Source organism: Mastigoproctus giganteus, chromosome 7 (genome assembly GCF_048544385.1).
Source record: "Mastigoproctus giganteus isolate SK-2022 chromosome 7, ASM4854438v1, whole genome shotgun sequence".
NCBI classification, from domain to species: domain Eukaryota; kingdom Metazoa; phylum Arthropoda; class Arachnida; order Uropygi; family Thelyphonidae; genus Mastigoproctus; species Mastigoproctus giganteus.
In genome coordinates, this window is record NC_143581.1 from 93,070,056 (window position 1) to 93,094,220 (window position 24,165).

Below are 24,165 nucleotides of genomic sequence, written 5' to 3' on the forward strand. Positions count from 1 at the left end.
TACTACAGAATATTCATTAACACTGCATATACATTCATTAACCACACATCAGGCCCATTTTACAGAGTTTCTGTATTTCATCCCAGTGATACTAGGTGGAGATGGACATTAATCTAAGAGCCACCACAGACAGGGTACTCACCATACCCAAACTCTACATCGCTCATGTCTGAGTGGCACCAGTTTTCAATATCCATATTATGTCTGCATTAGTTAAATTAACCAGTATTTCAAATTCATCAGATAGGTTTACTATACTCCTAACATTAGCACACGCACGCACACGCACACACGCATGCACAATTATTTTTGCACCAGAAAACACCAGATAACTCTAGCAGACCTGTAATCTCTGACATTCTACTTTTCTGGCTCGTGTCTGCTGTTAATCTATTATTTTGCTGTTAATCTGCTGTTAATCGAATATTTTGCATATCCCCATCATGCTAGCAGTTTTTCAGACTCACTTAACATTGCCTCAATAGTATTAGCAAATATCCTTACACTTCTTTTATTTAAGAGTATTTCATCCCCTGAAAAATGAAGCATATTCACCATACTCCAAGGATATGTACAAAAACAACTGTATTCATGCTGGAAATATGCAGATCAACAACATACAAAAGATGATTTAAGGCTTTGAGCATAGCGACTTTCAAAGGGAAATTACTATAGAATGTCACATTATCAATCAGTCAATCTGTGTCACCGCAAAAAACTGAAATGGTAAATCAACAATAGCTGATGTAAGCACTAAGTGCAAACATCATGGTGCTACTACATCTAGTATGTCAGATGAAATTAATGAAAAGAGACTGGAGGGTGATCAGAAAGTACACAGATCCAGTCAGTTCTCATCAAAGAGTGTCAAGGAAAAATTCAGACAGTGAGCTTACAAGAAACAGCATAAGTACGAGGAAGATATGAACTGTGTATCATCTGACTTGTGAAATGTTTGCTGACCTTTCTGGAACAGAACTTAATCTAGCCATAATCTGTCTTTGTATGTTCTAGGTGCAGAGAGTGTCAAGAAATTAAGTGAAAACTGAGGGTTCTGAAGGGTGCCTATGAGAGTTCAAAGAGTTTGATATATGCCATCGAAGGTATTAAAGTGGGGATCCGTCAAGCTCTCAGCTGCCCAACTCAACGGCAGAGCTTACTCTTGTGCCTTAGGCAACACGGCAGTAATCTCCAAGGTAGAAAGTGCTGGTCTCACAGGAGCCTGTTATTATCGGTGATTCCATTGTCAGGGAAATGGATAATATATTGTGTAAAAAAGGCTACTAAACAACCTACTAAAGTGGTTAAGAACTGACTTCATTTAAATATATCTCATATGTTTCAATGATATTGCATCATTTAAATATATCTCATGAGTTTCAATGACATTGCACTACTCCAAATAAGTAACACTTCACCAATGGAGAAGACTACTGTTACTAATTTTAGGTGGATACCACCATCATGCAGACGGCACTGTTTTGAAGCATATTGGCTTCTCATCGGTGGATGGGCAGATACCCTGTGTTGCAATGATGACAACCTAGTTGTGAAGTATAACTGTACAATTTGCAAAAAGGTTAGGTGGAACAGGACCAGGGTATGCCTGCCAGGGGCAAAACTTGATGACGTAGAGCAGATATCTTTTCAGGGCACAAAGGGTAATATTGTTCTACATGTTGGCACTAATGACAAGGTGTGAGTTAGAGTTAAATTTGAAAGTGTCTGCAATAGGAGGGAGTACATGATGAGAGCCTTGTCAATCAGTTTGGCCCTGGAGAGATTGTGTGAAGTTCAGGGGGTAGAATTTTTCTCAGTGTGGTCTGTGCTTGTTAACAAAACAGACTGCTTCTACAGGGATTGGATAGGAGTGCAAGAATATTTGCTGCTGCTATCGAAGCAGTGTTAGGTGGGTCAGAAAACTGCTAGCTTGGGGGATTCACACACTAATAAATTAATGGTATGCACAGGCAGAGGTGAAAGTGATTCTTGCACTGCTTCTATTGGAATGAGCAGCAGCCTGGAAAACAGGGTGTTGGGGAATTCAGGGACTGGTGGAAGACATCATGGAAAAAATAAATATATGGGCTGTGTTACGGTAACTAAGAATAAGAATAGGAACTGCGAATAAGAGCAGGAACAAAAATGCTAGGAGAATAGTAAATAAGTTTGATAAATTTGAAGTGCTGGTCAAGACATCAAAGGCGGATATTGTTGAGATATCAGAGATGTGGTGTCACACAGATATAAGCAGTGCAGAATTGGAATTTGGGGATTACAATGTGTATAGAAAGGGAGGAGGGGTTATGCCTTTAGTTAAGAAACACATAAAATCTAAGGAAGTGGATCCAGTTAACACAGATGAATAGTGCGATGTTGAGTCAGTTTGGTGTGAAATAAGCATTGTTAAAGCAACAATAAGAGTAGGAGTGTGTTATAGGCCTAATGACTCTAATGAGTACAATTGTACAGAGAAATAGGGTGGGCCAGTAAACCAGAATTTCTTGTAATGGGGGATTTTAACTTTCCAGATATTGACTGGAACTTGTGGGTTGGTCACTTGCACTCTAGCAAGACTTCTGTGGATTTATTGGATTATTGTTTTCTACAGCAGCATGTACAAGAGGCAACCAGAAGGAGTAATACTCTTGATCTGATTATCAGCAGTGATTATTCCTGCATTAAGAATCTGCAGGTAAAGGAACCACTAGGTGGCAGTGATCACAGTGTACTGATGTGGGATTTACTCAAAGATGGATTTACCATTAAGGGTAAAGGGAAGAGTTTTTGCTTTCGCAAAGGCGACTTCAGTGGTCTCAGACAGTTTTTAAGTTCTACACAGTGAGACCAACTGATGACATTACCAACAGCAAATTCTAAATGGGAAATATTCAAGGAATTAAAATTCTAAGGTACTAGGCTTTTCATACTGATTAAGAAATACTGTTCAAGGTTTAAGCCTAAATGTATGCCAGATGAACTAATGAGGCTTGTGGTAGAGAAGAAAAATATGCATGGGATGCATATAAATTATCAGGCGACTTAGAAGCCTATGGCACATATAAGCTAGTCTGTAATCAAATCACAAAGGACTGTAATCAAGTCACAAACAAGCAAAGGCAGATTATGAGAAATCTTCAGCAAAGGATGCTAAGAAAAACAGAAAGGAACTTCTTTACTTGTATAAATACTAGAAGGAATGGGATGAATCAGATTGGTCCACTTGATATTGATGGTTCATCTGTTGATGATCCTGCTCAGATAGCTAACAAACTAAATGAGTATTTTGCATCTACATTCACACATGAGGAATTCTATAGGAAAGTGGAGGACAGAAGCTTATTAAACTCTAACAGGTAGTAAAATGATTTTGTAATAAATGAGAGCAATGTGGACGAGAAATTGTTGAAATTAAACATAAGAAAGCCATCTGGGGCAGATGGGATCTATCCAGTTATATTAAAGGAGGTGGCAAAGGAAGTAAGCAAACCTTTAGCCATAATTATGAGAGCATCCTTGGACTCAGGGGAAGTCCCCACGGACTGGAGATGTGCAAATGGATCTCCAATCAACAACGTCTGTAATTACTCGTGTCAAAGGGTGACACGAGTAATTACAGACATGTTAGTTTGGCTTCTGTTCCAGGGAAAATAATGGAGTCACTGGTTAAAGAAGCATTGTAGGATCATCTAGACAAGACAGCAGTAAGAATTCAGACACAGCATGGTTGTGTTAAGGGAAAGTCTTGTCTGACAATTTTGATTGGTTACTATGATGTGGCAGCGCCTCCGTAGCCAGGTGGGCAGGAGCAGCAGTGCGTAGCACATGCTTCTTGATTAGACCAGGGTTTGAGCCCATGACCACCAAATACGGAATCGGAAAGGTCAGGGAATGACCACCACATATCCACGGAGCAATATGGCCTTGGTTGCTAATGCTCCTAAAACCCAAATAACAAACAAACTATGATGTGGTTACAAAGGAACTGGATGCAAAAAATAATTTTGATATCATATACTTGGATTTCAGGAAAGCTTTTGACACTGTTCTGCATAAAAGACTGCTGTACTAATTGGAGCAGTATGGTATTAAGGGCAAGTTGCCACAATGGATAAAAGGGTGGTTGAGTGAGAGAAGACAGAGTGGTAATCAATGGACGCTGCTCTTCATTGACTAATGTTATTAGTGGAGTCCCCCAGAGTTCGATGTTGGGCTGACTACTGTGTTGTATATTTATCAATGATATTGATGAAGGTATATCAGACTTAATATCCATGTTTGCAGATGATACTAAGGTTGACAGGGTTGTTGTTGTTGTTGTTTGGTTTTTAGGAGCATTAGCAACTAAGGCCATATTGCTCCGGGAATATGCGGTGGTCATTCCCTGACCTTTCCGCATCGTCCATATTTGGTTGTGACGGGCTCGAACCCCGGTCTAATCAAGAAGCGTGTGCTACACACTGCTGCTCCTTCCCACCTGGCTACGGAGGTGCCCTAACAGGGTTGTTTATGACCGTAATGGCAGTGTGCTACTGCAAAGGATCTAGAAAATTTGGGGATGTGCTGAGAAGTGGCAACTGAAGTTTAACATTGACAAATGCAAAGTACTGCATATGGGTAGAAGTAACCCCAGATCAACGTACCAACTGTATGGTACTACGCTTAGGGTTGTAGAAAATGAAAAAGACCTGAAGGTAATTGTGCAGTCAGGTATGAAGTTTTCTGAGCAGTGCAGGTCATCGGGTCTTGTCAATGATATATGGGAATTTTGCTAGCAGGGCTAAGGAGGTAATTATCCCATTGAATAAGGCAATGGTCAGGCTAAGCCTTGAGTGCTGCGTAACAGGTCTGGAGGCATAATTTTAGGAAAAATGTAGAGTTGCTTGAGCTAGTACAGAGAAGGGCTACAATGGTGAGGGAACAAAAGGGTACTCTTACCAAGAAAGGCTTAAGTTCCACAAATCACAGTGTCTGGAAACTAGGGATGTTCAAGGTGGTCTGATTGAGGTCTATAAAGCCTTGAATGGGTTGAGCAAGCCAAATGCTGTTGGGATTCTTCCTCTTGCCTAATTGCTGAGGAGACATAAATTGCTGAGGGGAGATTAAATTTGCTGAGGGGAGATTAATTGCTGAGGGGACATAAATTTAAATTGAGCAAAGACAGTTGTATAAAAAGACAGACAGACAGTAGAATGGATGTGCAGCAATTTGCCTTTAGCCACCAGATAGTTTATTGCTGGAACAGACTTTCATCTGTCATTGTGGAAGTTGATAGTTTAAATAAATTCAAGGAGAAATTGGATAAACATTTAGAGGGAATGGAAGAGTGGAATTAGTTTTTTTTTTTTGGATGATGCTACATAAGTTTGCTTGCTTTCTTGCATAACATGCCTCTACTACTACTACTACACAGTAGCTGTAATACATAGCTGAAACATTGCTGAATGTAATGCACAATGTCAATTTGCTTGGTGCACAACTCATTATAATTGGTCCCTGAAATGACACTGAGCAAATGTGTATCTTCTTTATGAACATAGAGGGTCTCTATGTACATAAAGAAGATCAGATGCTTTCCTACTATAACAAAAGGAGAATGTGTCCAAATAAATTAAATCATTTAAGAAATGACAAAAAAAAGCTTGATTTTTAAAAATAAATCAATCTAATTAGAAATGAAACAGGACCTCAACTAAGCATGTCTATTCTTCCTCAGCTTTCAGGATGGACAGACATGCACCCAGATTTCCGAGCGAAACCTCTTCAACTTTCTCTTTTCTGCTTTCTCTAATATTTTTCCATCTCCAATCGAATAGTAAAAAAAAGGGGAGCAGACATTCTTCTATCAGCTTTATTTTCCTCCCCCCCCCTCTCTCTCATATCTCCGAAGTACATGTAGCACATAACTCATGGTGTTCGTCTTCTCTGAATTTGCTCATTTATAGTTTTAGTCTCTATATCTAAGAAGATTTTATGGGATGTTTTTCATTTTTAATTAATTACTTTTTTTTTTTCTTTTTTTTTTTTGTGTTAGTATAATTTTTATTAGCCCAAATTTTTTATTTCTATTTTATAAAATGTTTTCTTTCATTTCCCATATGGTTTAACTTATTTAGATACACTTTGGCTTTGTTTAAAATTTAATGGGACTACAGGAGAAAAACATTTATTCTTCTTTACATGCACAGCAGGTCTCAAAAACAGAAACACGTTTGTTCAATATCATACCAAGTTTTATAAGTTTGCGAGACAACAGGATTTCCACAGTTTGAAAGTTTCAGGAACCAATTACAGTTGTAATTGGTTCCTAAAACTTTCACACATCTAACACAACAGAATAGGAAATATTCACCAAAAAGACAGCCTACACTCCATAACAGAGAACCATGGGTTTAACAACAGAAAGTCTTGAGAGTTCACAATGTGGCCCATAACCAGAAATGATGAAACTTTATGGAAGGCTTCTCACATTCAGGATAGTTTCATAAATAAAGTCAACAGAAACATCAGGAGGGTGACCATCCCACTGGCTTGCCTAATTGTAATACAGAGATGGCAACAATCCAGAATAAGCAGGAATATAAAGGTTAACTCTGGACCCACTCACAGCAAGAATAATTAAAGAAGCCTCCCAAACACCTAGGACAGGGAATGATGCCTGAAAACCATAGTTGTCTTCTATGTCTTTTCCTTCCCTTATCCAAACAACCAGCAGGGATGGCAGATAAACGAGGGCTACTAACTATAGGCCTCAAGCATCACACATCAAGAACAATAGTGCTACACTTCTTGTGCTATCTGGATGAAAACATAACATAATGTATTATACTGTTAATGTTTTATTAGTTTTTACCACAGAAGGAGGCATAGTCCTGTGAAATGTATTCTAACACAATTTATCTAATGTTATACAGGGTGTCTCAAAAATATTGGTTCAAATGTTTAGGGGAGATAGGTAACATCTAAAGGAATGTGAATCGCATAGGAACCCATAACTGGAAACGTCACGGGAAAGTAGTAGCAGAGGCACAACAAGCAGAAATGACACAAGACAGTAATTAGTGGCAAACATTTATTTGACATAATATTAACAATGGAGTACAAGATGGATGCATTTCATGATGTTACAACAGATGCTCAAAGGTTCCACCATGAGACGCGATGCATGTGTGACACCGACGCAGCATGGATTGGCGGACACGGTCGAACACACCTGGAGTTTCTTTGACAATAGCAGCAGTGCAGACGAGTCTCGCCATGAGATCCATTTCCATCTCCACAGGTGATTCATACACGATAGATTTGAGGGCCCCCCACAGAAAGAAATCAAGGCTCGATAAATCAGGTGAGTGTGGGGGCCAGGCAACGGGTCCACCACGGCCAATCCATCGACGTCCAAAATGCCTGTTCATGAACACACCTTCCATAATGGGCAGGTGCCCCGTCATGTTGAAACCAAATGTTGCATCTCACATTTGCTGGAACATCATCAAGTAACACTGGTAGAACTTGTTCAAGAAAGATCTGATATTTAGCAGAGTTCGTGCAGGATGGTAACAGGTATGGGCCGACTAAGCAGTCACTGACCACACCTGTCCACACATTTATTGCGAAGCGATGTTGTGCTGCATGGGAGTGCACACCGTGTGGGTTGTCGTGAGCCCACACGTGAGCTGATTGAAACCTTCCCAAATGAAATAAGCCTCATCCGTGAACAAAACATAGGCTGGAAAATTCAAGTCTTGAACACTTTCTTGGTGAAACACTGCGCAAAAGCCATACAGGCAGGATGATCTGGGGAGCAGTAACTGAACCCTTTGGAGATGAAAGGGAATGTAAGGAATCGTCGTGCCAGACAGGCTGTACACTGCAATGAGACACTATAAGGCAGAGGCAATGGCACATGTGCTGGTAGTAGGATTATTCTGGACGGCATTCAACACACTTTCTTCCATGGCGGGAGTTTGCGTCGAACGTAGTCTGCCCACACTACTCCTGTTACCTCTAAATGACCCATAATCGCACAAATTTTGATGTCCACGTGCAAACAAATGGTGGTCCAGTACATGTCTGTCTGGGAAGTGTTCTCCATAAATTCGTTGAGCGGCTCGTCCATTATTTTTCAGTGTAGTATTTTTTCAGCAAATTGTTATTTCCTGCATTAATTACACTCTTCAAAAATCCTACATTTTAGATTGTTTTTATATTATTTTTTATACAGTGATTAAACAACGATAAATGTTGGAAAGTAATATTAAACAAAAAAGGTACAGAGAAAAAGAATAGTTATTCATATAATAAAGTGTCTCTGTTTACATCATTAAAATACACTTTAATTCTATAATAAGCCTTAACAACAAATGAATGTTTGCAACTGGTCAGATATGATGCTAAATCTTTCTCTAGATAATAAAATACAGAAATGATAAACTGATTACTTATGTAGTGCATTCAAAAAGTTTCTGGAATTGTGTGCTGGGATTTAAATGGTTTTGACTATAGCTATAAGGTGTTGTGGGGCACTGACCTTGACCTGGGTCAATGTCAATGCCTCCACCATTTCACTCATGTGTCACAGTTGACTGATTGCACAATGTTGCAGTTTAAGCAGTGTGCTAACATCAAGTTCTTTAAATTTGGGAAAACTACTACAAAGACACTGCAAGCATTACAGAAAGTTTATGTTATGGAGATCACACTTTGAAGAAATCAGCAGTTTAAAAGTGGTTTAATTGGTTTAAAAATGGGCAGGAAACACTGGAAGATAAACCTCACAGTGGATGCCTTTCAATGTCATGAAAGTGAAGGAACTTGTGCAGAACAATAGGTAAATGACTGTTATTGAGATTGCTCATGAAGTTGGGCTGTCTGCAGGCTCAGTACACAATACTTATGATAGATGCGATGCACCCCCTAAATCAAGATTTAGGGATGCATCACATGTTGTAAGATGTAAAATCTTACAAATATATTATTTTATAGAAAAGTGAGATTAATTTAAAGTAAAACTTATAATATAGCAATATGGGGGAGCGAAACCTTACAAGTCAAGAATATTACTAAGATCACTCGCAAGGGATTAAATTAGACAACATCTATACAAGGAGAGCGGTAGGCTGAAAGGCTATTAGCAACATAGGTACACTTCGACTCCCAGCTCACACAGACAAACCAAAACAATAGAAACGAGTAGCAACTGCTATTAGTAGAAGGTGTTAACTCTGGAAAACAATGGTGTGGTGGACCATGTGCTGTTGGGACATTTCTTTAATCGGTGACACCTGGAGAAGAGACAGGGTAGTAAATACGGAACAAATGCTGGGAATTAGATTTAAGACTGGCGTTTGGCTGTCGGCGATGGCAGGTTTGGTAGATCTTGGGAAATAAATCTGCTAAAGTATAACTATAGGCAGCGAACTTCAAAGGTACAGACAGCCTGAGAAATTTTACAAATTTCTTAAAATAAGAAGTTAGATCGAGCAATAAACAGGAAGCTTGGGAAAAGATAACATGGGCGAATTAGGACAGAGTGGAAGTTGATAAAATGAGAAAGATTGGTTAAGACTCAGAACAAGAGCGACCCTGACACAAAGGGGTGGTACGTAATTGAGATGAAAAAAGCGAGTGAACAGGGAGAGAGAGACACAGACCCCAAAGTTGAGATTCATGTGGGTGTTTATGGAAGTGAGTTAGGGGAGACACAGTTGAAGTTTTTTTTTTTTGTGTTAAAAAATGTGAGGGGAGTCAGAACCCAAAGTTGAGACTCATGTGGGTGTTTATGGAAATGAGTTAGGGGAGACACAGTTGAAGTTTTTTTTTTGTGTTAGAAAATGTGAGAGGTGTCAGAACCCAAAGTTGAGATTCATGTGGGTGTTTATGGAAATGAGTTAGAAGGGAGACAAAGTTGAGATTTTTGTTTGTGCTAAGGAAAATGAAATAGTCAGCGGACACAGCAGTCGAGATTTTCGTCGATATAAGTAAAAATGAGTTAGTAACATGGACAGTTGAGGGTGCTGTTGTGGTAGGAAATATGTGTCAGTAAACAGTGGAGTGTTTGGTTGTGGTGGGAAAAGAGAAGGGTAGTGCCCTGGGAAGTTTTCTTCTTGAAAGAGTTCTTAATAGGTGGAGAGGGAAAATGAGGGTAGCACCCTATGAGGTTTTTCCTTGTGATAGGTTTTAATAAGGTGGAGAGAAAGGGAGCGAAATCCGCAGAATTAGTAGCTCAAGAGAAGGAGAGAAAATGCGGAATTAGTAGCTCGATGAAGAGACTATGTGCTGGCAACGTTCTGAACGCACCAATTGCAATTCTCAAAGCACTGTGTTGAATAGGATCAAGCCAGCGTAATGCACTCTTTCTGGCAGAATCATAGATTGGAGCACCATAATCGAGACGTGATCTGATTAATGCCCTGTGTAACCGAAGAAGGGAGGTACGATCTGCACCCCACATTTGGGCAGATAAAGCTCTGAGTATGTTTAACTTTCTTAGACATGAAGTCCATACATTTTTAATATGATCTAGGAAATTTAACTTATTATCAAGGGTTAATCCTAGAAATCAGATGTTGCTAGTGACTGGGACAAAGACATTAGAAATTTGAAGTTCAGGATGAGGATGAAGTTTGCGTTGTCTACAGAAATGGATAGCAACTGTTTTATGCTGCGAGAGCCGATAGCCGTTGAGGCTCGCCCATTGTTGAATTTTATTAAGTGATATCTGAAGCTGTCTTTCAATAGACCTCATGTTTTGAGAATGACAGGAGATGGAAAGGTCATCTGCATAAAGGTAAGTCTCAACTGTATTTGGAAGCTGCTTAGTGATAGAATCTATTCTCAGAGCAAAAAGAGTGGCACTCAGTACTGATCCCTGTGGAACACCTTCTTCCTGGATGAAAGTTTCGGAAAGGGCATGTTGGTATCGAACTTGAAATGATCTAGTAGGTAGAAAGTTCTGAACGAATATAGGAAGGTTGCCTCGTAGTCCGAGAAGATAAAGATCACTAAGTATACCATACCGCCAAGTGGTATCAAAAGCCTTCTCTATGTCTATTGAAACCATTACTAGATGTTCATGTTTGACAAAAGCATTATGGATGGCAAATTCGGCCTTGACTATAAGATCTAAGCATGACCTGTTTTGACGAAAGCCATACTGACTATGGCTCATTAACTGTTCCGACTCAATGATCCAGACGAGCCTTCTGTGGATAATTTTCTCAAGGATTTTACCGAGGCAGCTTGGGAGAGATATGGGTCTATAGCTATTCGGGTTGGATGGATCTTTTCCAGACTTCAGGAATGCCAAAATTGTAGAGTGATGCCAAGAAGTTGGAAAAACATTTTCTAAAAATATGCGATTGTAAAAGACCAGGAGGCGGCGCAAAGCTTTGTCATCAAGATGTTGTAGCATGACATAATAAATCCCATCTGGCCCAGCAGCACCATTGCGAGCTGTTCTAATGACATGTAAAAGTTCAGAATATTGCAGAGGTTTGTTATATGGGAGAAGACGGGCAGTTTGAAAATGAATAGCATGCTTTTCTTTAGTGTTTTTAATTCTTTGGAATGAGGTAGTATAGGCTGATGTTGCTGAGATTTCTGCAAAAGTATTGCTTAAAGCATTAGCTATATCTACAGGATTAGCGAGATCTTTCCCATTCCAGGAGAGGATTGGAGAAGGTATGGTAGGAAACTTACCACACAGCTGTCTAATTTTTTTCCATATTATTTTGGGATCAGTATTTCTGTGAAAACTGGATGCAAAACGGGTCCAGGATTCTTTCTTTGCTTGCTTTTGTATGAAGCGTGCTTTTGCCCTTAATTTCTTATAATTAATGAGATTGATTGTGCTCGGACATTGCCGAAACAAATTTCATTTTTTGCTCTCTTTGCTGTGGTGCATTTGTCATTCCACCAGTAATTATAATGCTTTCGGCCCGGCGGATTTGATAGTGGTATTGTGTCTTTAGCCACATTTAGAAGATGCAACATGATGTAATTTGTCACATCAATATGCTGGAGGCGGATTTTTTCCTCATCAAGGTCGATTGATGATTGAAATTTTGCCCAGTCTGCTGGAACAAATTTCCACTTTCTGCAGGGTTGAAATGAAGGAGTCTTTGCTTTCAGAAAGTTGCATACTATTGGGAAGTGGTCACTGCCCATGGGATCATTTATTACATACCACTCTATGGCTAGGCGCCTCCGTAGCCAGGTGGGAAGGCGCAGCAGTGCGTAGCACACGCTTCTTGATTGACCAGGGTTCGAGCCCATCACCACCAAATACGCAGGATGCGGAAGGGTCAGGGAATGACCACCGCATATCCCGGAGCAATATGGCCTTAGTTGCTAATGCTCCTAAAAACCAAAACACATAACATAACAATAACATAACTCTATGTCTGGGACTAGTACTGGTGAACAAATTGAGAGATCTATTGCTGAGGTGTGTTAGATCTTTTAAAGAGTTAGTACAGTTTGGTGGTAGGTGTGTTGAGACTAGTGTTATTGCATTATGGAGAATTATACGAACAGCAACAGCTTCTATTTTAGTTTGGAGTGGAATATGTTTAGTTGGGATCTTTGAATTTACTAGGATTGCCACACCACCATGGGCAGCGTTAGCGGTATTTCGATCTCTTCGATAAATGCAATAGTTCTTTATCGAAGGAGAAATTTGTGTGGTTAGGTAAGTTTCCTGTAAACAAAAGGCAACCGGAAAATATTGGTTAATTAGGTATTGAATATTGTCTGTGTTGGAACGAAAGCCTCTGCAATTCCATTGTAAGATGCTGTGGTTCATTTTGGTTTAGTTGAGGATGATTCATCTGACTGTTTTTTGTTTGAGGAGGATTTTTTTCGGTTTTTTTTTCGGGAAGGTAGGGCGTCCGGTATCCATAGTATCGTTTGCGTGAAGTTCTAGTAAGAGTTACGTACACAAAGTTACGTACCTCGGGGTACGTAACTTTGTGCTCTATTTTATATTTTTGGATTTTCTTCCCTGTTTTCCACATTTCACAAGATTTGGAAAAGGCTGGGTGACTTTCTTTGCAGTTGGGGCAAATGGGACTTGAGGCTGAACAGTCTGTTTGTGTATGCTCCTTGGAACCACAAATTGGACAAATGGCATCACCTCTACATGCTTGTTGCGAGTGTCCATATTTTTGGCATTTAAAGCAACGTAGGGGATTAGGTATATAAGGCATATTCGGCAGTTTAAATAGCCAGCTTTTACTGAGGATCGTAAATCTGGGGTGCTGAATGTTAAAATTATGGATCGGATTGGAACAAGATTTCCATCTTTTTTGGTCTTTATACATTTTGCACTAATTACTTTTTGATTGCTCAGTTCCTGCACTAATTCCTCTTCAGATACTGTAATCAGATCCCACTCTGTGATGACACCTTTTGACGAGTTTAACGTATTGTGGGGAGTGATAGATACCGGTAGCCCAGCGAAAGTTGTTGTTTTAAGCAGCCACTCTGAATGTTTTGAGGAGGCTGTTTCGATTAGGAGGTCTCCGGATTGCAGTCATTTAACCATTTTCGGTGTTCCAGCAATGGATTCCAAAAATCTTTGGATGACAAATGGTGATAATTTGCCGACAGCTGGTTGGAGAGCGAATGTATTACAAGGAAGTTTGGCATCTCATTGCACTACACTTCTTTTCGGAGCCTTTTTGGTTGGTTCAGGTCATCATTTGGTTTGTCTGGCCTTGAATTTGAAGGCTCTAGTGGTGGATAGTCATTTATATCCATCGTTACTCTTTTATGCCCTGGAGGATAACTTTTTCCCCAGGTTACCGGCCCCGCCACGGGGAGGCAGGAGCAGTGCCGCTTGGAGGCCAAGCGGTTGAAGTGTTAGTTAATTAGTAAAAATATAAATAGAGGAAAATGTAAAGAAAGGTGTATTTCCTTTCTGTGTTCTACTTGTTACTTTTCAAGTATAGAACTGTTTTGAAAGTAAGACTGTTGAAAGAAATGTGAATGTAAAATATAACTTCAGTCGCTTATCAAGAGCACTTTATGAATCGCAAGAATATAGCTTGGCCTTGCAATACGCTTGGCACCCGGGGCCACATATTTGTGTGAGAATGTGAGGAGAAGACGACCTCAAAAAAGGAAGTGTGGCTGGATCATAAACCATGACAATGAACCCAGTCACATGGCGATGACAGTTCAGCAGTACTTGGGTGCAAAAATAATCAGCTAGGTAGCAGCCTCCCTATGCCCCTGACCTTTCACTGTGTGACTTCTGGCTGTTCTCTAAACTGAAAACAGTGTTCATTTTTCTGCAGTGGATGAGATCAAAGAAAATGCCAAAGTGGCCCTAAGTGTGCTAAAAAACACAATTTTAAAGAATGTTTGAAAGTTTGGGAAGACCAATGAAGCACGATCTAAGTATCGAATTATGGATATCAATGAAAACAATTTCAATATGTAACGTCCATTATATCAAAATGTTTTAGCATTGAAAGCCTCAGACTATGGAAAATTCACTAATCGAACAAGTTAGTGCCAAGCATCATTTTAGTTTATATTAAACAACTGAAGTAGATGAAATGGCATTGTTTCTGTTATATCTCATATTGTGAGTGCAAATTAAACTCATGGTGCCTTCACAACGAGTTGCCCTGATATTGAACTACCTTGAATAAGCAACGGTCTGACAATGGATTCTCAAATAGGCAACACTTCACCAACAGATTCTCGGTGGATACCCTGGGTGGCGGTATCCGCCGAGAATAAGTAACATTAGTCTTCTCCATTGGCGAAGCATTGCTTATTGGAGGTAGTGCAATATCAAGGCAGCTCGTTGTGAAGGTATTCACAATATGAGATATATCAAAAACGATGTAATTTCACCTACTTTGGTGGATTACTAAGAACTAAAATAATGCTTGGCACTAACTTGTTCGATTACCAAATGTTTGTAATGTTTAATATTTTTTGATATTAAAAATAAATAATTTTTATATTTAAAAACATATTAAGTGGGAAAATGTCATTGTAATGATACACTGTATATTCTTTATCATGAACTTCTCATGCAGGAAAATAATACATTATAACACACAGAGTTGAAATTGGGACTTAAGAAACAAAACCAATACAGGGGAAAACTTCTTATGCAGGAATTTCTTATCTGGGTTCTACTGTATATGAAACAAATAATAAACTAAGATTATACAAATAATACCTATAGAACATTAAACATATCATTAGAGAATAAGTAGTGATAATCATTCCTAAGCAACTGTATTTAAATGTATTAAAAGCCAATTAGGGCTCTCAATACAATCAAAACAGGTCATGCCTACAGATCTGCTATAGTGAGAAACAAATCAAATGCAAACAACTTTTTTTTTTCTTTTTCTTTTTTTTTTTTTTTAAGTTAAAATCTTGAACAGAAAACTGCAAAATGACAAGAAAATGTAAGCATCCCTGAATACATGTGAAAGTTTAGCATAGTGTGTACATTCTCTTTTGAATTAAAAAATAAATAAATAAAAAATAATGATAAATAAAAATAAAAGCAATATCTTAATTGATTAAAATTTATTTAAAAAATACCTTCAGTTCATAGAAAATGCTTCTAGATTTTAAATTTGATGCATCTTTCGTCTCAATGCTATAATCCCATGCAGAAAATACCTTATTTGCATAGACATTTTTCATGCCTCCTGAAGTCATAACATAATTTAATCTGTATGACCTGGCTAAACTAAATGGAAAAACATTTCATCAAAAGAAAGTTTTATTCAAAGGAATAATATTTTTAACATAATAAATATCAATTACAGAATGATTTTAAATACAGCAGACTCAAAATTAACCGGGACACTTCAACTTCAAATTAAAAAAGGAAAAAAAAAAAAAAAAATCATCAACCAGAAATCATAAAATTCAAGTAATAACTAGATTAGGTATAAACAGATGTTTTTCAAGTCGTAAATAAGTGAAAAGAAGGGGTGTTATAAATCGTCATTGGGAGATTATTATCTTGCAACCCCCGAAAGGAGACTAAATGTTTAGTTTCTTTTAGTGTGTCGTGTCGATTGTTGTGTTCTGCCTGCCGCACTTTCACAGCAGGGATGTCAGAATTTTTTTTAATTTTTTTTTTATTTGAAGAAATCACGAAAATGATGGGCAAACGCAAGAGTTGTGCTTTCAATTAAACAAAAACTAGAAATTATTCAAAAGTTTGAAAACGGTACATCCATTAAAATGTTGGTGACCAAACCATATGCAACGTTGTAAAAAATAAAGGGAAGCTATTAGATTTAAAATTGACATCATAAAAAATAAATGCATGTCCAATACGCACTACCCGCATATTGGACACGTGAGTAGTGTGTGGTAAGTTTTTTATCTATCGCCATATTTTTTATGTAGGGTGCTGAACATTTTTCGAAACAGTAAGTCCCCGACTTATGCAGCTTCGGACTTATGTTACGTTGTTTATATATTTTTTTTATATGACTGAAGATTTCCGTGAAGGGGGGAACACACATTTCACCATAATAACGTAAAAACCCACAGAATTCCAGCTATCGGTATTATCGCAAATGCAATAGGATTGCGTTTACTACCCGTTTATAATAGACTGCGCTAACAGAAAAGCCCAAAAACCCAGAAAGAGCAAATTTTTTATTGTTTTGTGGTGGTGAAAAAGCCCAAAATCCCGGAAAGTGCAAATTTTTTATTGTTTTATGGCGGTGACTTCCAGAAATTAAAATGTGAGCTCACGTGGGGTGATAATAGTGAGTTTTCATTATTATCATTATCAGCCATAGGGTGCAAGGAAGCCTGAGGCTTTTGCTGCACCAGGCAAAACAAATTTCTGAGCTACCTGAGAGAGAGAGAGAGAGAGAGAGAGAGAGAAGAGAATCACCAAAAGAAGAATGATGATGTCCAGCTCAGGACCCTGGGTGTGCCAAGCCCATACTCACCAGATGTGAGCCCCTGGGGTTTTTGCCTTAACCCTGTGGAGTTCTTTTCAGAAAATTTAATTTTGACTGTTATCATGGTGCCTACTAAGAGAATAAGTGACAGTGCTACTAGCAAATCTACCAAGAAAAGGAAAGTGATCGATTTAGATCAGAAAATTAAAATAATAAGGATGTATGAAAATGGCCAAACATTAACAAGTATTGTGCGGAATTCAGATTTGTCAGTGGCAACGGTGAAGACAACAATAAAATAGAAAGACAGAATACGAGAAGAGGTTAAGCGATCAGCACCAATGAAGTTAACTATAATAACCAAGGCTACGAAATACAAATGTGGTGAGTGTGGGTTTGGCACACTCAGGGTCCTGAGCTGGATATTATCATTCTTCTCTTTCTTGGTAATTCCCTTTTACTTTTGTCTCTCTCTCTCTCTCTTAGGGTAACTGGGGAATTTTTTTTTTTGGCTGGTGCAGAATAAGCCTCAGGCTTCCTTGCACCATATAGCTAATAATAATAATAATAATAACAAATCAGTTTTCACAGTACAATGACGTGTTTTTTTTTTTTTTTTTACCTTTTATGTTTTCTTTTATTATGTACCACTCTGGCTACTTAACCGCTTTCCCTAGATAAAGTTTTTAATTGAACTAATTAAAAATATATAACTATTTTTCTTCATTCTTCTGAGGATATTATGTGGTTTTTGTAATTTTGGCATATCAAGGATAAAGTAGCAATAATTTTTTAGTCATTTCCGAGTTAGTTACATAAAATTTGACTTACGTAAGAAGTCCTGGAACTCTTACGTGTGCCGGGGACTTGCTGTATTTTTGGACTAACCGGGAAATTGATGATCCGGGAACTTTTTTTTTTTTTTACCATCTATCCCGGAAAATCGAGAGAGTACTGTATTTTAATGTAAAAATTTGATTTTAGTAGATTTTCACAACAGGAAAAAAAAACAAAGAAACATGTTTATCATCTTTGTCACTAATCAGAGAAATAATTGAATGAATATATCCCAAGTTTTACCTTTTAACTTAAACGTTTTTTTGAGAAAATGTTCCAAATAACAGTTCCTCAAGAAAATGAGATTGGAACAACACAGAATTCTTTTTAAGCATTACAGTACTTCAAAAATTGAATAGCCTAATCAGTTTTATTTATCAACTATCTTAAAATTTGATAGTAACAGGTGGTATACAGTATACATTCAACTATCTTTATACAGTATACATTCAACTATCTTTAAGGCATTGTGAGGAGTAACGAGACCATTCAGAAAACTATAATATTAGATTCTCTGGTTGTTCAAGTCAATGGAAAATATGGTCAAGAATAAGTATGAAGATGTTTACCAGCTATGAGGGTGACAGCACGTACTCAATTCACCCTTGAAGAGTAGGAAAATCTTTGAGTTTCAATCCTCATAGAAATACCAAATAGAATTTTATGTAGGAGGACAGAACTCTTCTGCAATTTTTGTACAGAACATTTGGAAAGCCATCTGGTCCAAATGATTTGCTTACAGTAATGTAGTAGTAGTAGTAGTGGAATGTGATGCAAGAAAGCAAGTGTATGAGCTTATGCAGCATCAGCCAAAAAAAAAAATTTTACAAAACAATTCTCTCTAAATGTTTCTCCAGTTCCTGCATAAATTTATTTAACCTATCAACTTCCACAATGACACATGGAAGTTTTTTCCAACAATTAACCACCCGCTAGCTAAAGGCAAATTTCTGCACATCTATTCTATATCTGTCTTTCCTCAATTTGATTTTATGCCCCCTTAGGTTCATAATCTAAACAAGTCGAAGAATCCCATTAGAATTTAGCATGCTCAACCCATTCAAGGCCTTATACACCTCAGTCAGATCACTTCACAGGTGCCTAGTCTCCAGCCGCTGCAATTTGCAGAACTTAAGTCTCTCTTGGTAAGAGGATCCCTTAATTCCCCTCACCAATCTTATTGCCCTTCTCTGTACATGTTCAAGCAAATCTACATCCATCCTAAAATGAAGCCTCCAGACCTGTACACAGTACTCCAGGCGTGGTCTGACCATTGCCTTATACAGAGGGACAATCACCTCCTTCTCCCTGCTAGCAAATTCCTGTATATCATTGAAAAAAACCCATGACCTGCCCTGGCAGCCTGTCTGCATTGCTAAGAAAACTTCATATCTGACTGCACAATTACTCCCAGGTCTTTTTCATTTTCTACCAACTTAAGTGTAGTATCACACAGTTGGTACATTTCTCTGGGGTTACTTCTACCCATATGCAGTACTTTGCATTTGTCAAGGTTAAACTTCAGTTGCCACTTCTCAGCACATATGCCCAAATTTTCTAGATCCTGTTGCAGTAGCACACTGACATTAACAACCCTACTAACCTTTGTTATCATCTGCAAACTTTGACACTAAGCCTGATATACCTTCATCAATATCATTGATAAATATACAAAACAACAGTGGACCCAACAACGAACCCCGTGGGACTCCACTAATAACATTAGTCCACAAAGAGCAGCACCCATTGATTACCACCCTCTGTCTTCTCCCACTCAACCATCCTTTTATCCATTGTAGCAACTTACCCTTAATACCATTCTGCTACAATTTGTTTGTTTGTTATTTGGTTTTTACGAGCATTAGCAACCAATGCCATATTGCTCCGGGTATATGCGGTGGTATTTCCCTGATCTTTCTGCATCCTCCATATTTGTGGTCACGGGCTCGAACCCCGGTCTAATCAAGAAGTGTGTGTGCTACACACTGCTGCTGCTCCTGCCCACCTGGCTACGGAGGCACTGCTCCAATTTGTACAGTAGTCTTCCATGCGCAACAGTGTCAAGTAAACATATTAAAAATAATATAAGGTTATGATGGGAAATTTGGGAGAAATGTCTCTTTAAGGGCATCACGCCAGGAAATAATTTTATGGGAAAACACACTACACTTCATAATAATTTAATTAACTGGTTTGCACTTATATAGATATGGATTAAAGAGAGGGTACCTGAATACACCCTGAGAATGTAAGAATCTGACAAACTTGTACATGGTTTTATAAAAATTAGTGCAGAAAAATTAGTGTTAATGTTTTTTTCAGTTTTTACCACAGAAGGTAGCAGGTTCTTCTGAATGCATGGTTATCTAATTGTTAAATTTATTATACCTAATTAAATTATGAAGTGTAGCATGTTTTCCCAGAAAATTATTTCCTGGCGTGATGCCCTTAAAGCTCCCACATTTCCCATCATAACCTTATATTAATTTTAATATGTTTACAGTTATTAAACTATAAATGCTGGAAAGTAACTACCTAACAACTTAGCCCATCACTAATGTAGTAACTATTTCTAACAATAAGTATTAAGATATGAGCAGGTATGAGTACTAAGATATTTTTAGAATTTATCCAACCCTGACCCAAATTTCCTTATGAATTCGATGGAAATTTGGTGAGGATAGCAGTACAGCTTTCCTGTGTTGCACAGTTTGTGGTATATCCACTAGTTTATCCTAAATTATGTTTATACAGAGTGTTTTCTTTGGCACACAATTCAGAATAAGTGTATTTTCAAGGAATATATATAAAAATTAATTTAAACCTGTAATCTAAGTAATTGTAAGTATTACAATAAATGCCAAATAATTGTAAGTATTACAATAAATGCCAAAGTAATTGTAAGTATTACAATAAATGCACAGCTAAATATGACAAAGCATGTTTGCCAATTTTCATTGCAGAATGTCAATATCAAGCACTACCAATTTATGCAGAATGTTTCATTCCAGTGAAGTTATGTCATTATTCGTATTGTGGCACACTGCCTCAGAAATTCCCACAAAAAGAAGTTGGGAGAGACAAATTAGGGGGACCAAGGTGGGGGGAACAGTCCTTAGGAATGACCCTTTCTTCCAACAAGAACTGAACTTGCTCCCATATGTACCCTGAAATGCGGCATGTTGCAGAGTCCTGTAGTAAATAACAACCTACCCTGTTAAAGTAAGTTATTAAATTGGTTAACAAATTCATTAAAAAGCTGCAAGTACCCTTCAAAATTTAGTGATCTATTAAAAAAAAAAAAAAAAGGACAAAAATTTGTGCTGCAGCACTTCCGCTAAACACCAACCCTCTGTGGATGGCCTTGTTTTCACAGAAATTTGCATGACTTACAATGGTTGGTTGGTTTGTACGTAGGTTTAGCAGGACAAGGGCTGCTAAGACCACAATGTGTCTATTCAAAAGTTTCCTGTGAAACTGGATGGTTTACACTGTAAGCTATCTTCAATTTCATAGTTATATAAATGAATCCCTTTTTTATACTTGAAGGAGTCATAAAGATTATGTTAGAGTCAATTACTACTTTAAGTTGGATAAATAATAAAAAGTAGATTTCCAAATATTTAAATTGAAACTATGGTCAAACTTTATTTTTCATTTTATTTATTTTAGCCATTTTCTTTGTAGATTCTTTCTATTATTTCATAATCTGTATATGGTATAATAGAAACAGAGCTATTGCTGAAGCAACTGGGCGTTTGGTGGCTTAGTTTGTTCTTGTAAAGTGCTTTGACTAGGATAATATTTGTTTTTCAACGGAATATGAAGGCTGGCAGTTGTATTCCAGGGATAGACGAGCACTGAAAGTGTTTGTACATATTAAGGTCTGCAGATGGATGAATTATTAGCATGTTTGAATGCTATCTCAACTGCATATAATTCTGCTATGACATATGATATAAGAGATCCAACACTGTTTCTAGAGCAGTGCCTTTTTTGATCCATCAATGCATATTTGATAACTCCAAGAATTGAGATATGTGAGTAACTAGAAAGCATTTCACACAATGCTGAAAGCAGTTATCAAAAGGAAGTTGTTCCCACTATCCAAGGTTGATTTAGGTAATATATTTCTTGGTGTATATTGTGATGGCGTATATCCTGAATTTTCGTCACATTTCAGTTGGTCTAGTTTCACTGGATTTAATGCTGTATAATTACATTAATTGTGGGTACAAGAGATACATTTGAACAGGATGAGAATAGAGTTTGCAAATTTTTTCTGCATAGTTTGGTAATAGCTTTTTCTTCTGTTAAGATGAAGCAGAGATTCGTTAGCTTCTATGCAGAAACTTTGAAATGGAGATGTTCAAAAAAGCTATTAAGGCATTTTACATGCCACTGTGTTATACAGCATTCAATCTATTAAGAATACATTTTTTCTGCAGCTGTAGGGATCATAAGCTGGAGCACCCTAATTTAATTAATATACAACATAAATGTGATGTGGTGTTCAATCACCACCCTATATCAATGCAGAGTTAGTTCTAAGAAAGTTGTGTTGTTTTTTTTAAATAAACATGTTTTAAATGGCAATATGCACAGCAAAAGTGAGTTTGCTGCTAAGGTTTATGCCTAAGATGCATACTGTATCAATGACTTACATGGACTTCTAATTTGAGTTCAGATCGGATGATACATTTTTCATAGAAATTAATATCAGTTGAATATGTGTCATCCAATAACCCAAAGGTCATTTTGGGTGACACATAACGATTAGCCTATCTTTCTCAATGAAATGATGATGAGCAGCTATGGATAAAGGGATAGTTAAGTGGGAGAAGACAGAGAGCTGTAATCAATGGACACTGCTTTTCATGGACTAATGTTATTAGTGGAGTCACCCAGTGTTCAATGTTGTTTTCTGTATTTATTAATGAATATTTGCAAGAATATTTGCTGATGCTATCGAGGCAGTGTTAGGTAGGTCGGAAAACTGCTAGCTTTTAGAGTTTATATTATTAGAGTTTATATAAGTAAAGAAATCCTTGCTGTTTTTCTTAGCATCTTTTGCCAAGGATTTCTCGTAATCTGCCTTCACCTGCCGAACCTCCTTTGTGACCTAATTACAGATTAACTTATATCTGCCATAGGCTTCTGAGTCACTTGATAATTTATATGCATCCCATGCATTTTTCTTCTCTGTTACGAGTCTCATTAGTTCATTTGACAACCATTTAGGCCTAAACCTTGAACAATATTTCTTAATAGGTATGAAACTTTTAGTAGCTTCCACGATTAATTCCTTGAATGCTTCCCACTTAGAATTTACTGTTGGTAACATCGTCAGTTTATCCCACTGCACAGAATTTAAAAACTGTCGGAGACCACTGTACTCACCTTCACGGAAGCAAAAACCCTTTCCTTTACCCCTGATGGTAATTAAATCCTTAAGTAAATCCCACATCAGTACTCTGTGTGCATTGCCACCTAGTGGTTCCTTTATCTGCAAATTCTTAATACACGAATGATCACTGCTGATAACCAGATCAAGAGTAATACTTTCTCTGGTTGCCTCTTGAACATGCTGTTGCAGAAAAACAATCATCCAATAAATCCACAAAAGTCTGACTAGTGTGTGAGTGACCAACCCACAAGTTCGTCAATATCTGAGAAGTTAAAATCACCCATTATAAGACATTCCGATTTACTAGCCCACTCTATTTCTCTGTACAGTTGTTCATTGTACTCATTCGAGTCATTAGGCATTTAACACACTCCTACTCTTATTTTTGCTTTCGTAGTGCTTATGTCACACCAAACTGACTCAACAGTGCACTGGTCATCTATATCAACTGGATGCACTTCTTTTGATTTTATGTTTTTCTTAATTAACAGCATAACACCTCCTCCCTTTCTATCCTGTCTATCCTTTCTGTACACATTGTACTCCCCAAATTCCTGTTCAGCATTCCTTATATCTGTGTGACACCACGTCTCTGCTATCCCAACAATATCTGCCTTTGATGTCTTGACCAACACTTCAAATTCATCAAATTTATTTACTATACTTCTAGCATTGGTATACATGCAAGCATACATGCTCCTACTCCTATTCCTAGTTACCCTAACACATCCCATATACCCACCTATTTCAGGATGACTGTCATCCGTCCCTGAAACCCCCAACACCCCACGCTCCAGGTCGCTACTTATTCTAATAGAAGTTGTGCAAGAATCACCTTCACCTTTGCCTACGGCTACTGTTAAACTATTAGTCCTTGTATCTCCCCAAGCTATCAGTTTTCTGACCTACCTAACACTGCCTCGATAGCATCAGCAAATATTCTTGCACCCTTTCTATTTAAGTGTATCCCATCCCTGTAGAAGCAGTCTCTCCTGTTAACAAATACAGTCCAGTCTG

The 24,165-nt window shown here is 37.8% G+C and overlaps 1 protein-coding gene across 1 annotated transcript in view; it reads right to left on the bottom strand.

The window, feature by feature from the left end:
- Positions 1 to 24,165, bottom strand: part of LOC150083079 (transmembrane channel-like protein 6) — a 238,024-nt gene that overhangs the window by 198,591 nt on the left and 15,268 nt on the right. Inside the window, exon 2 of the mRNA XM_090378383.1 lies at positions 15,574 to 15,724. Coding sequence (XP_090234509.1) covers positions 15,574 to 15,724 — 151 coding nt within the window. The remainder of the gene's footprint in view (positions 1 to 15,573; positions 15,725 to 24,165) is intronic.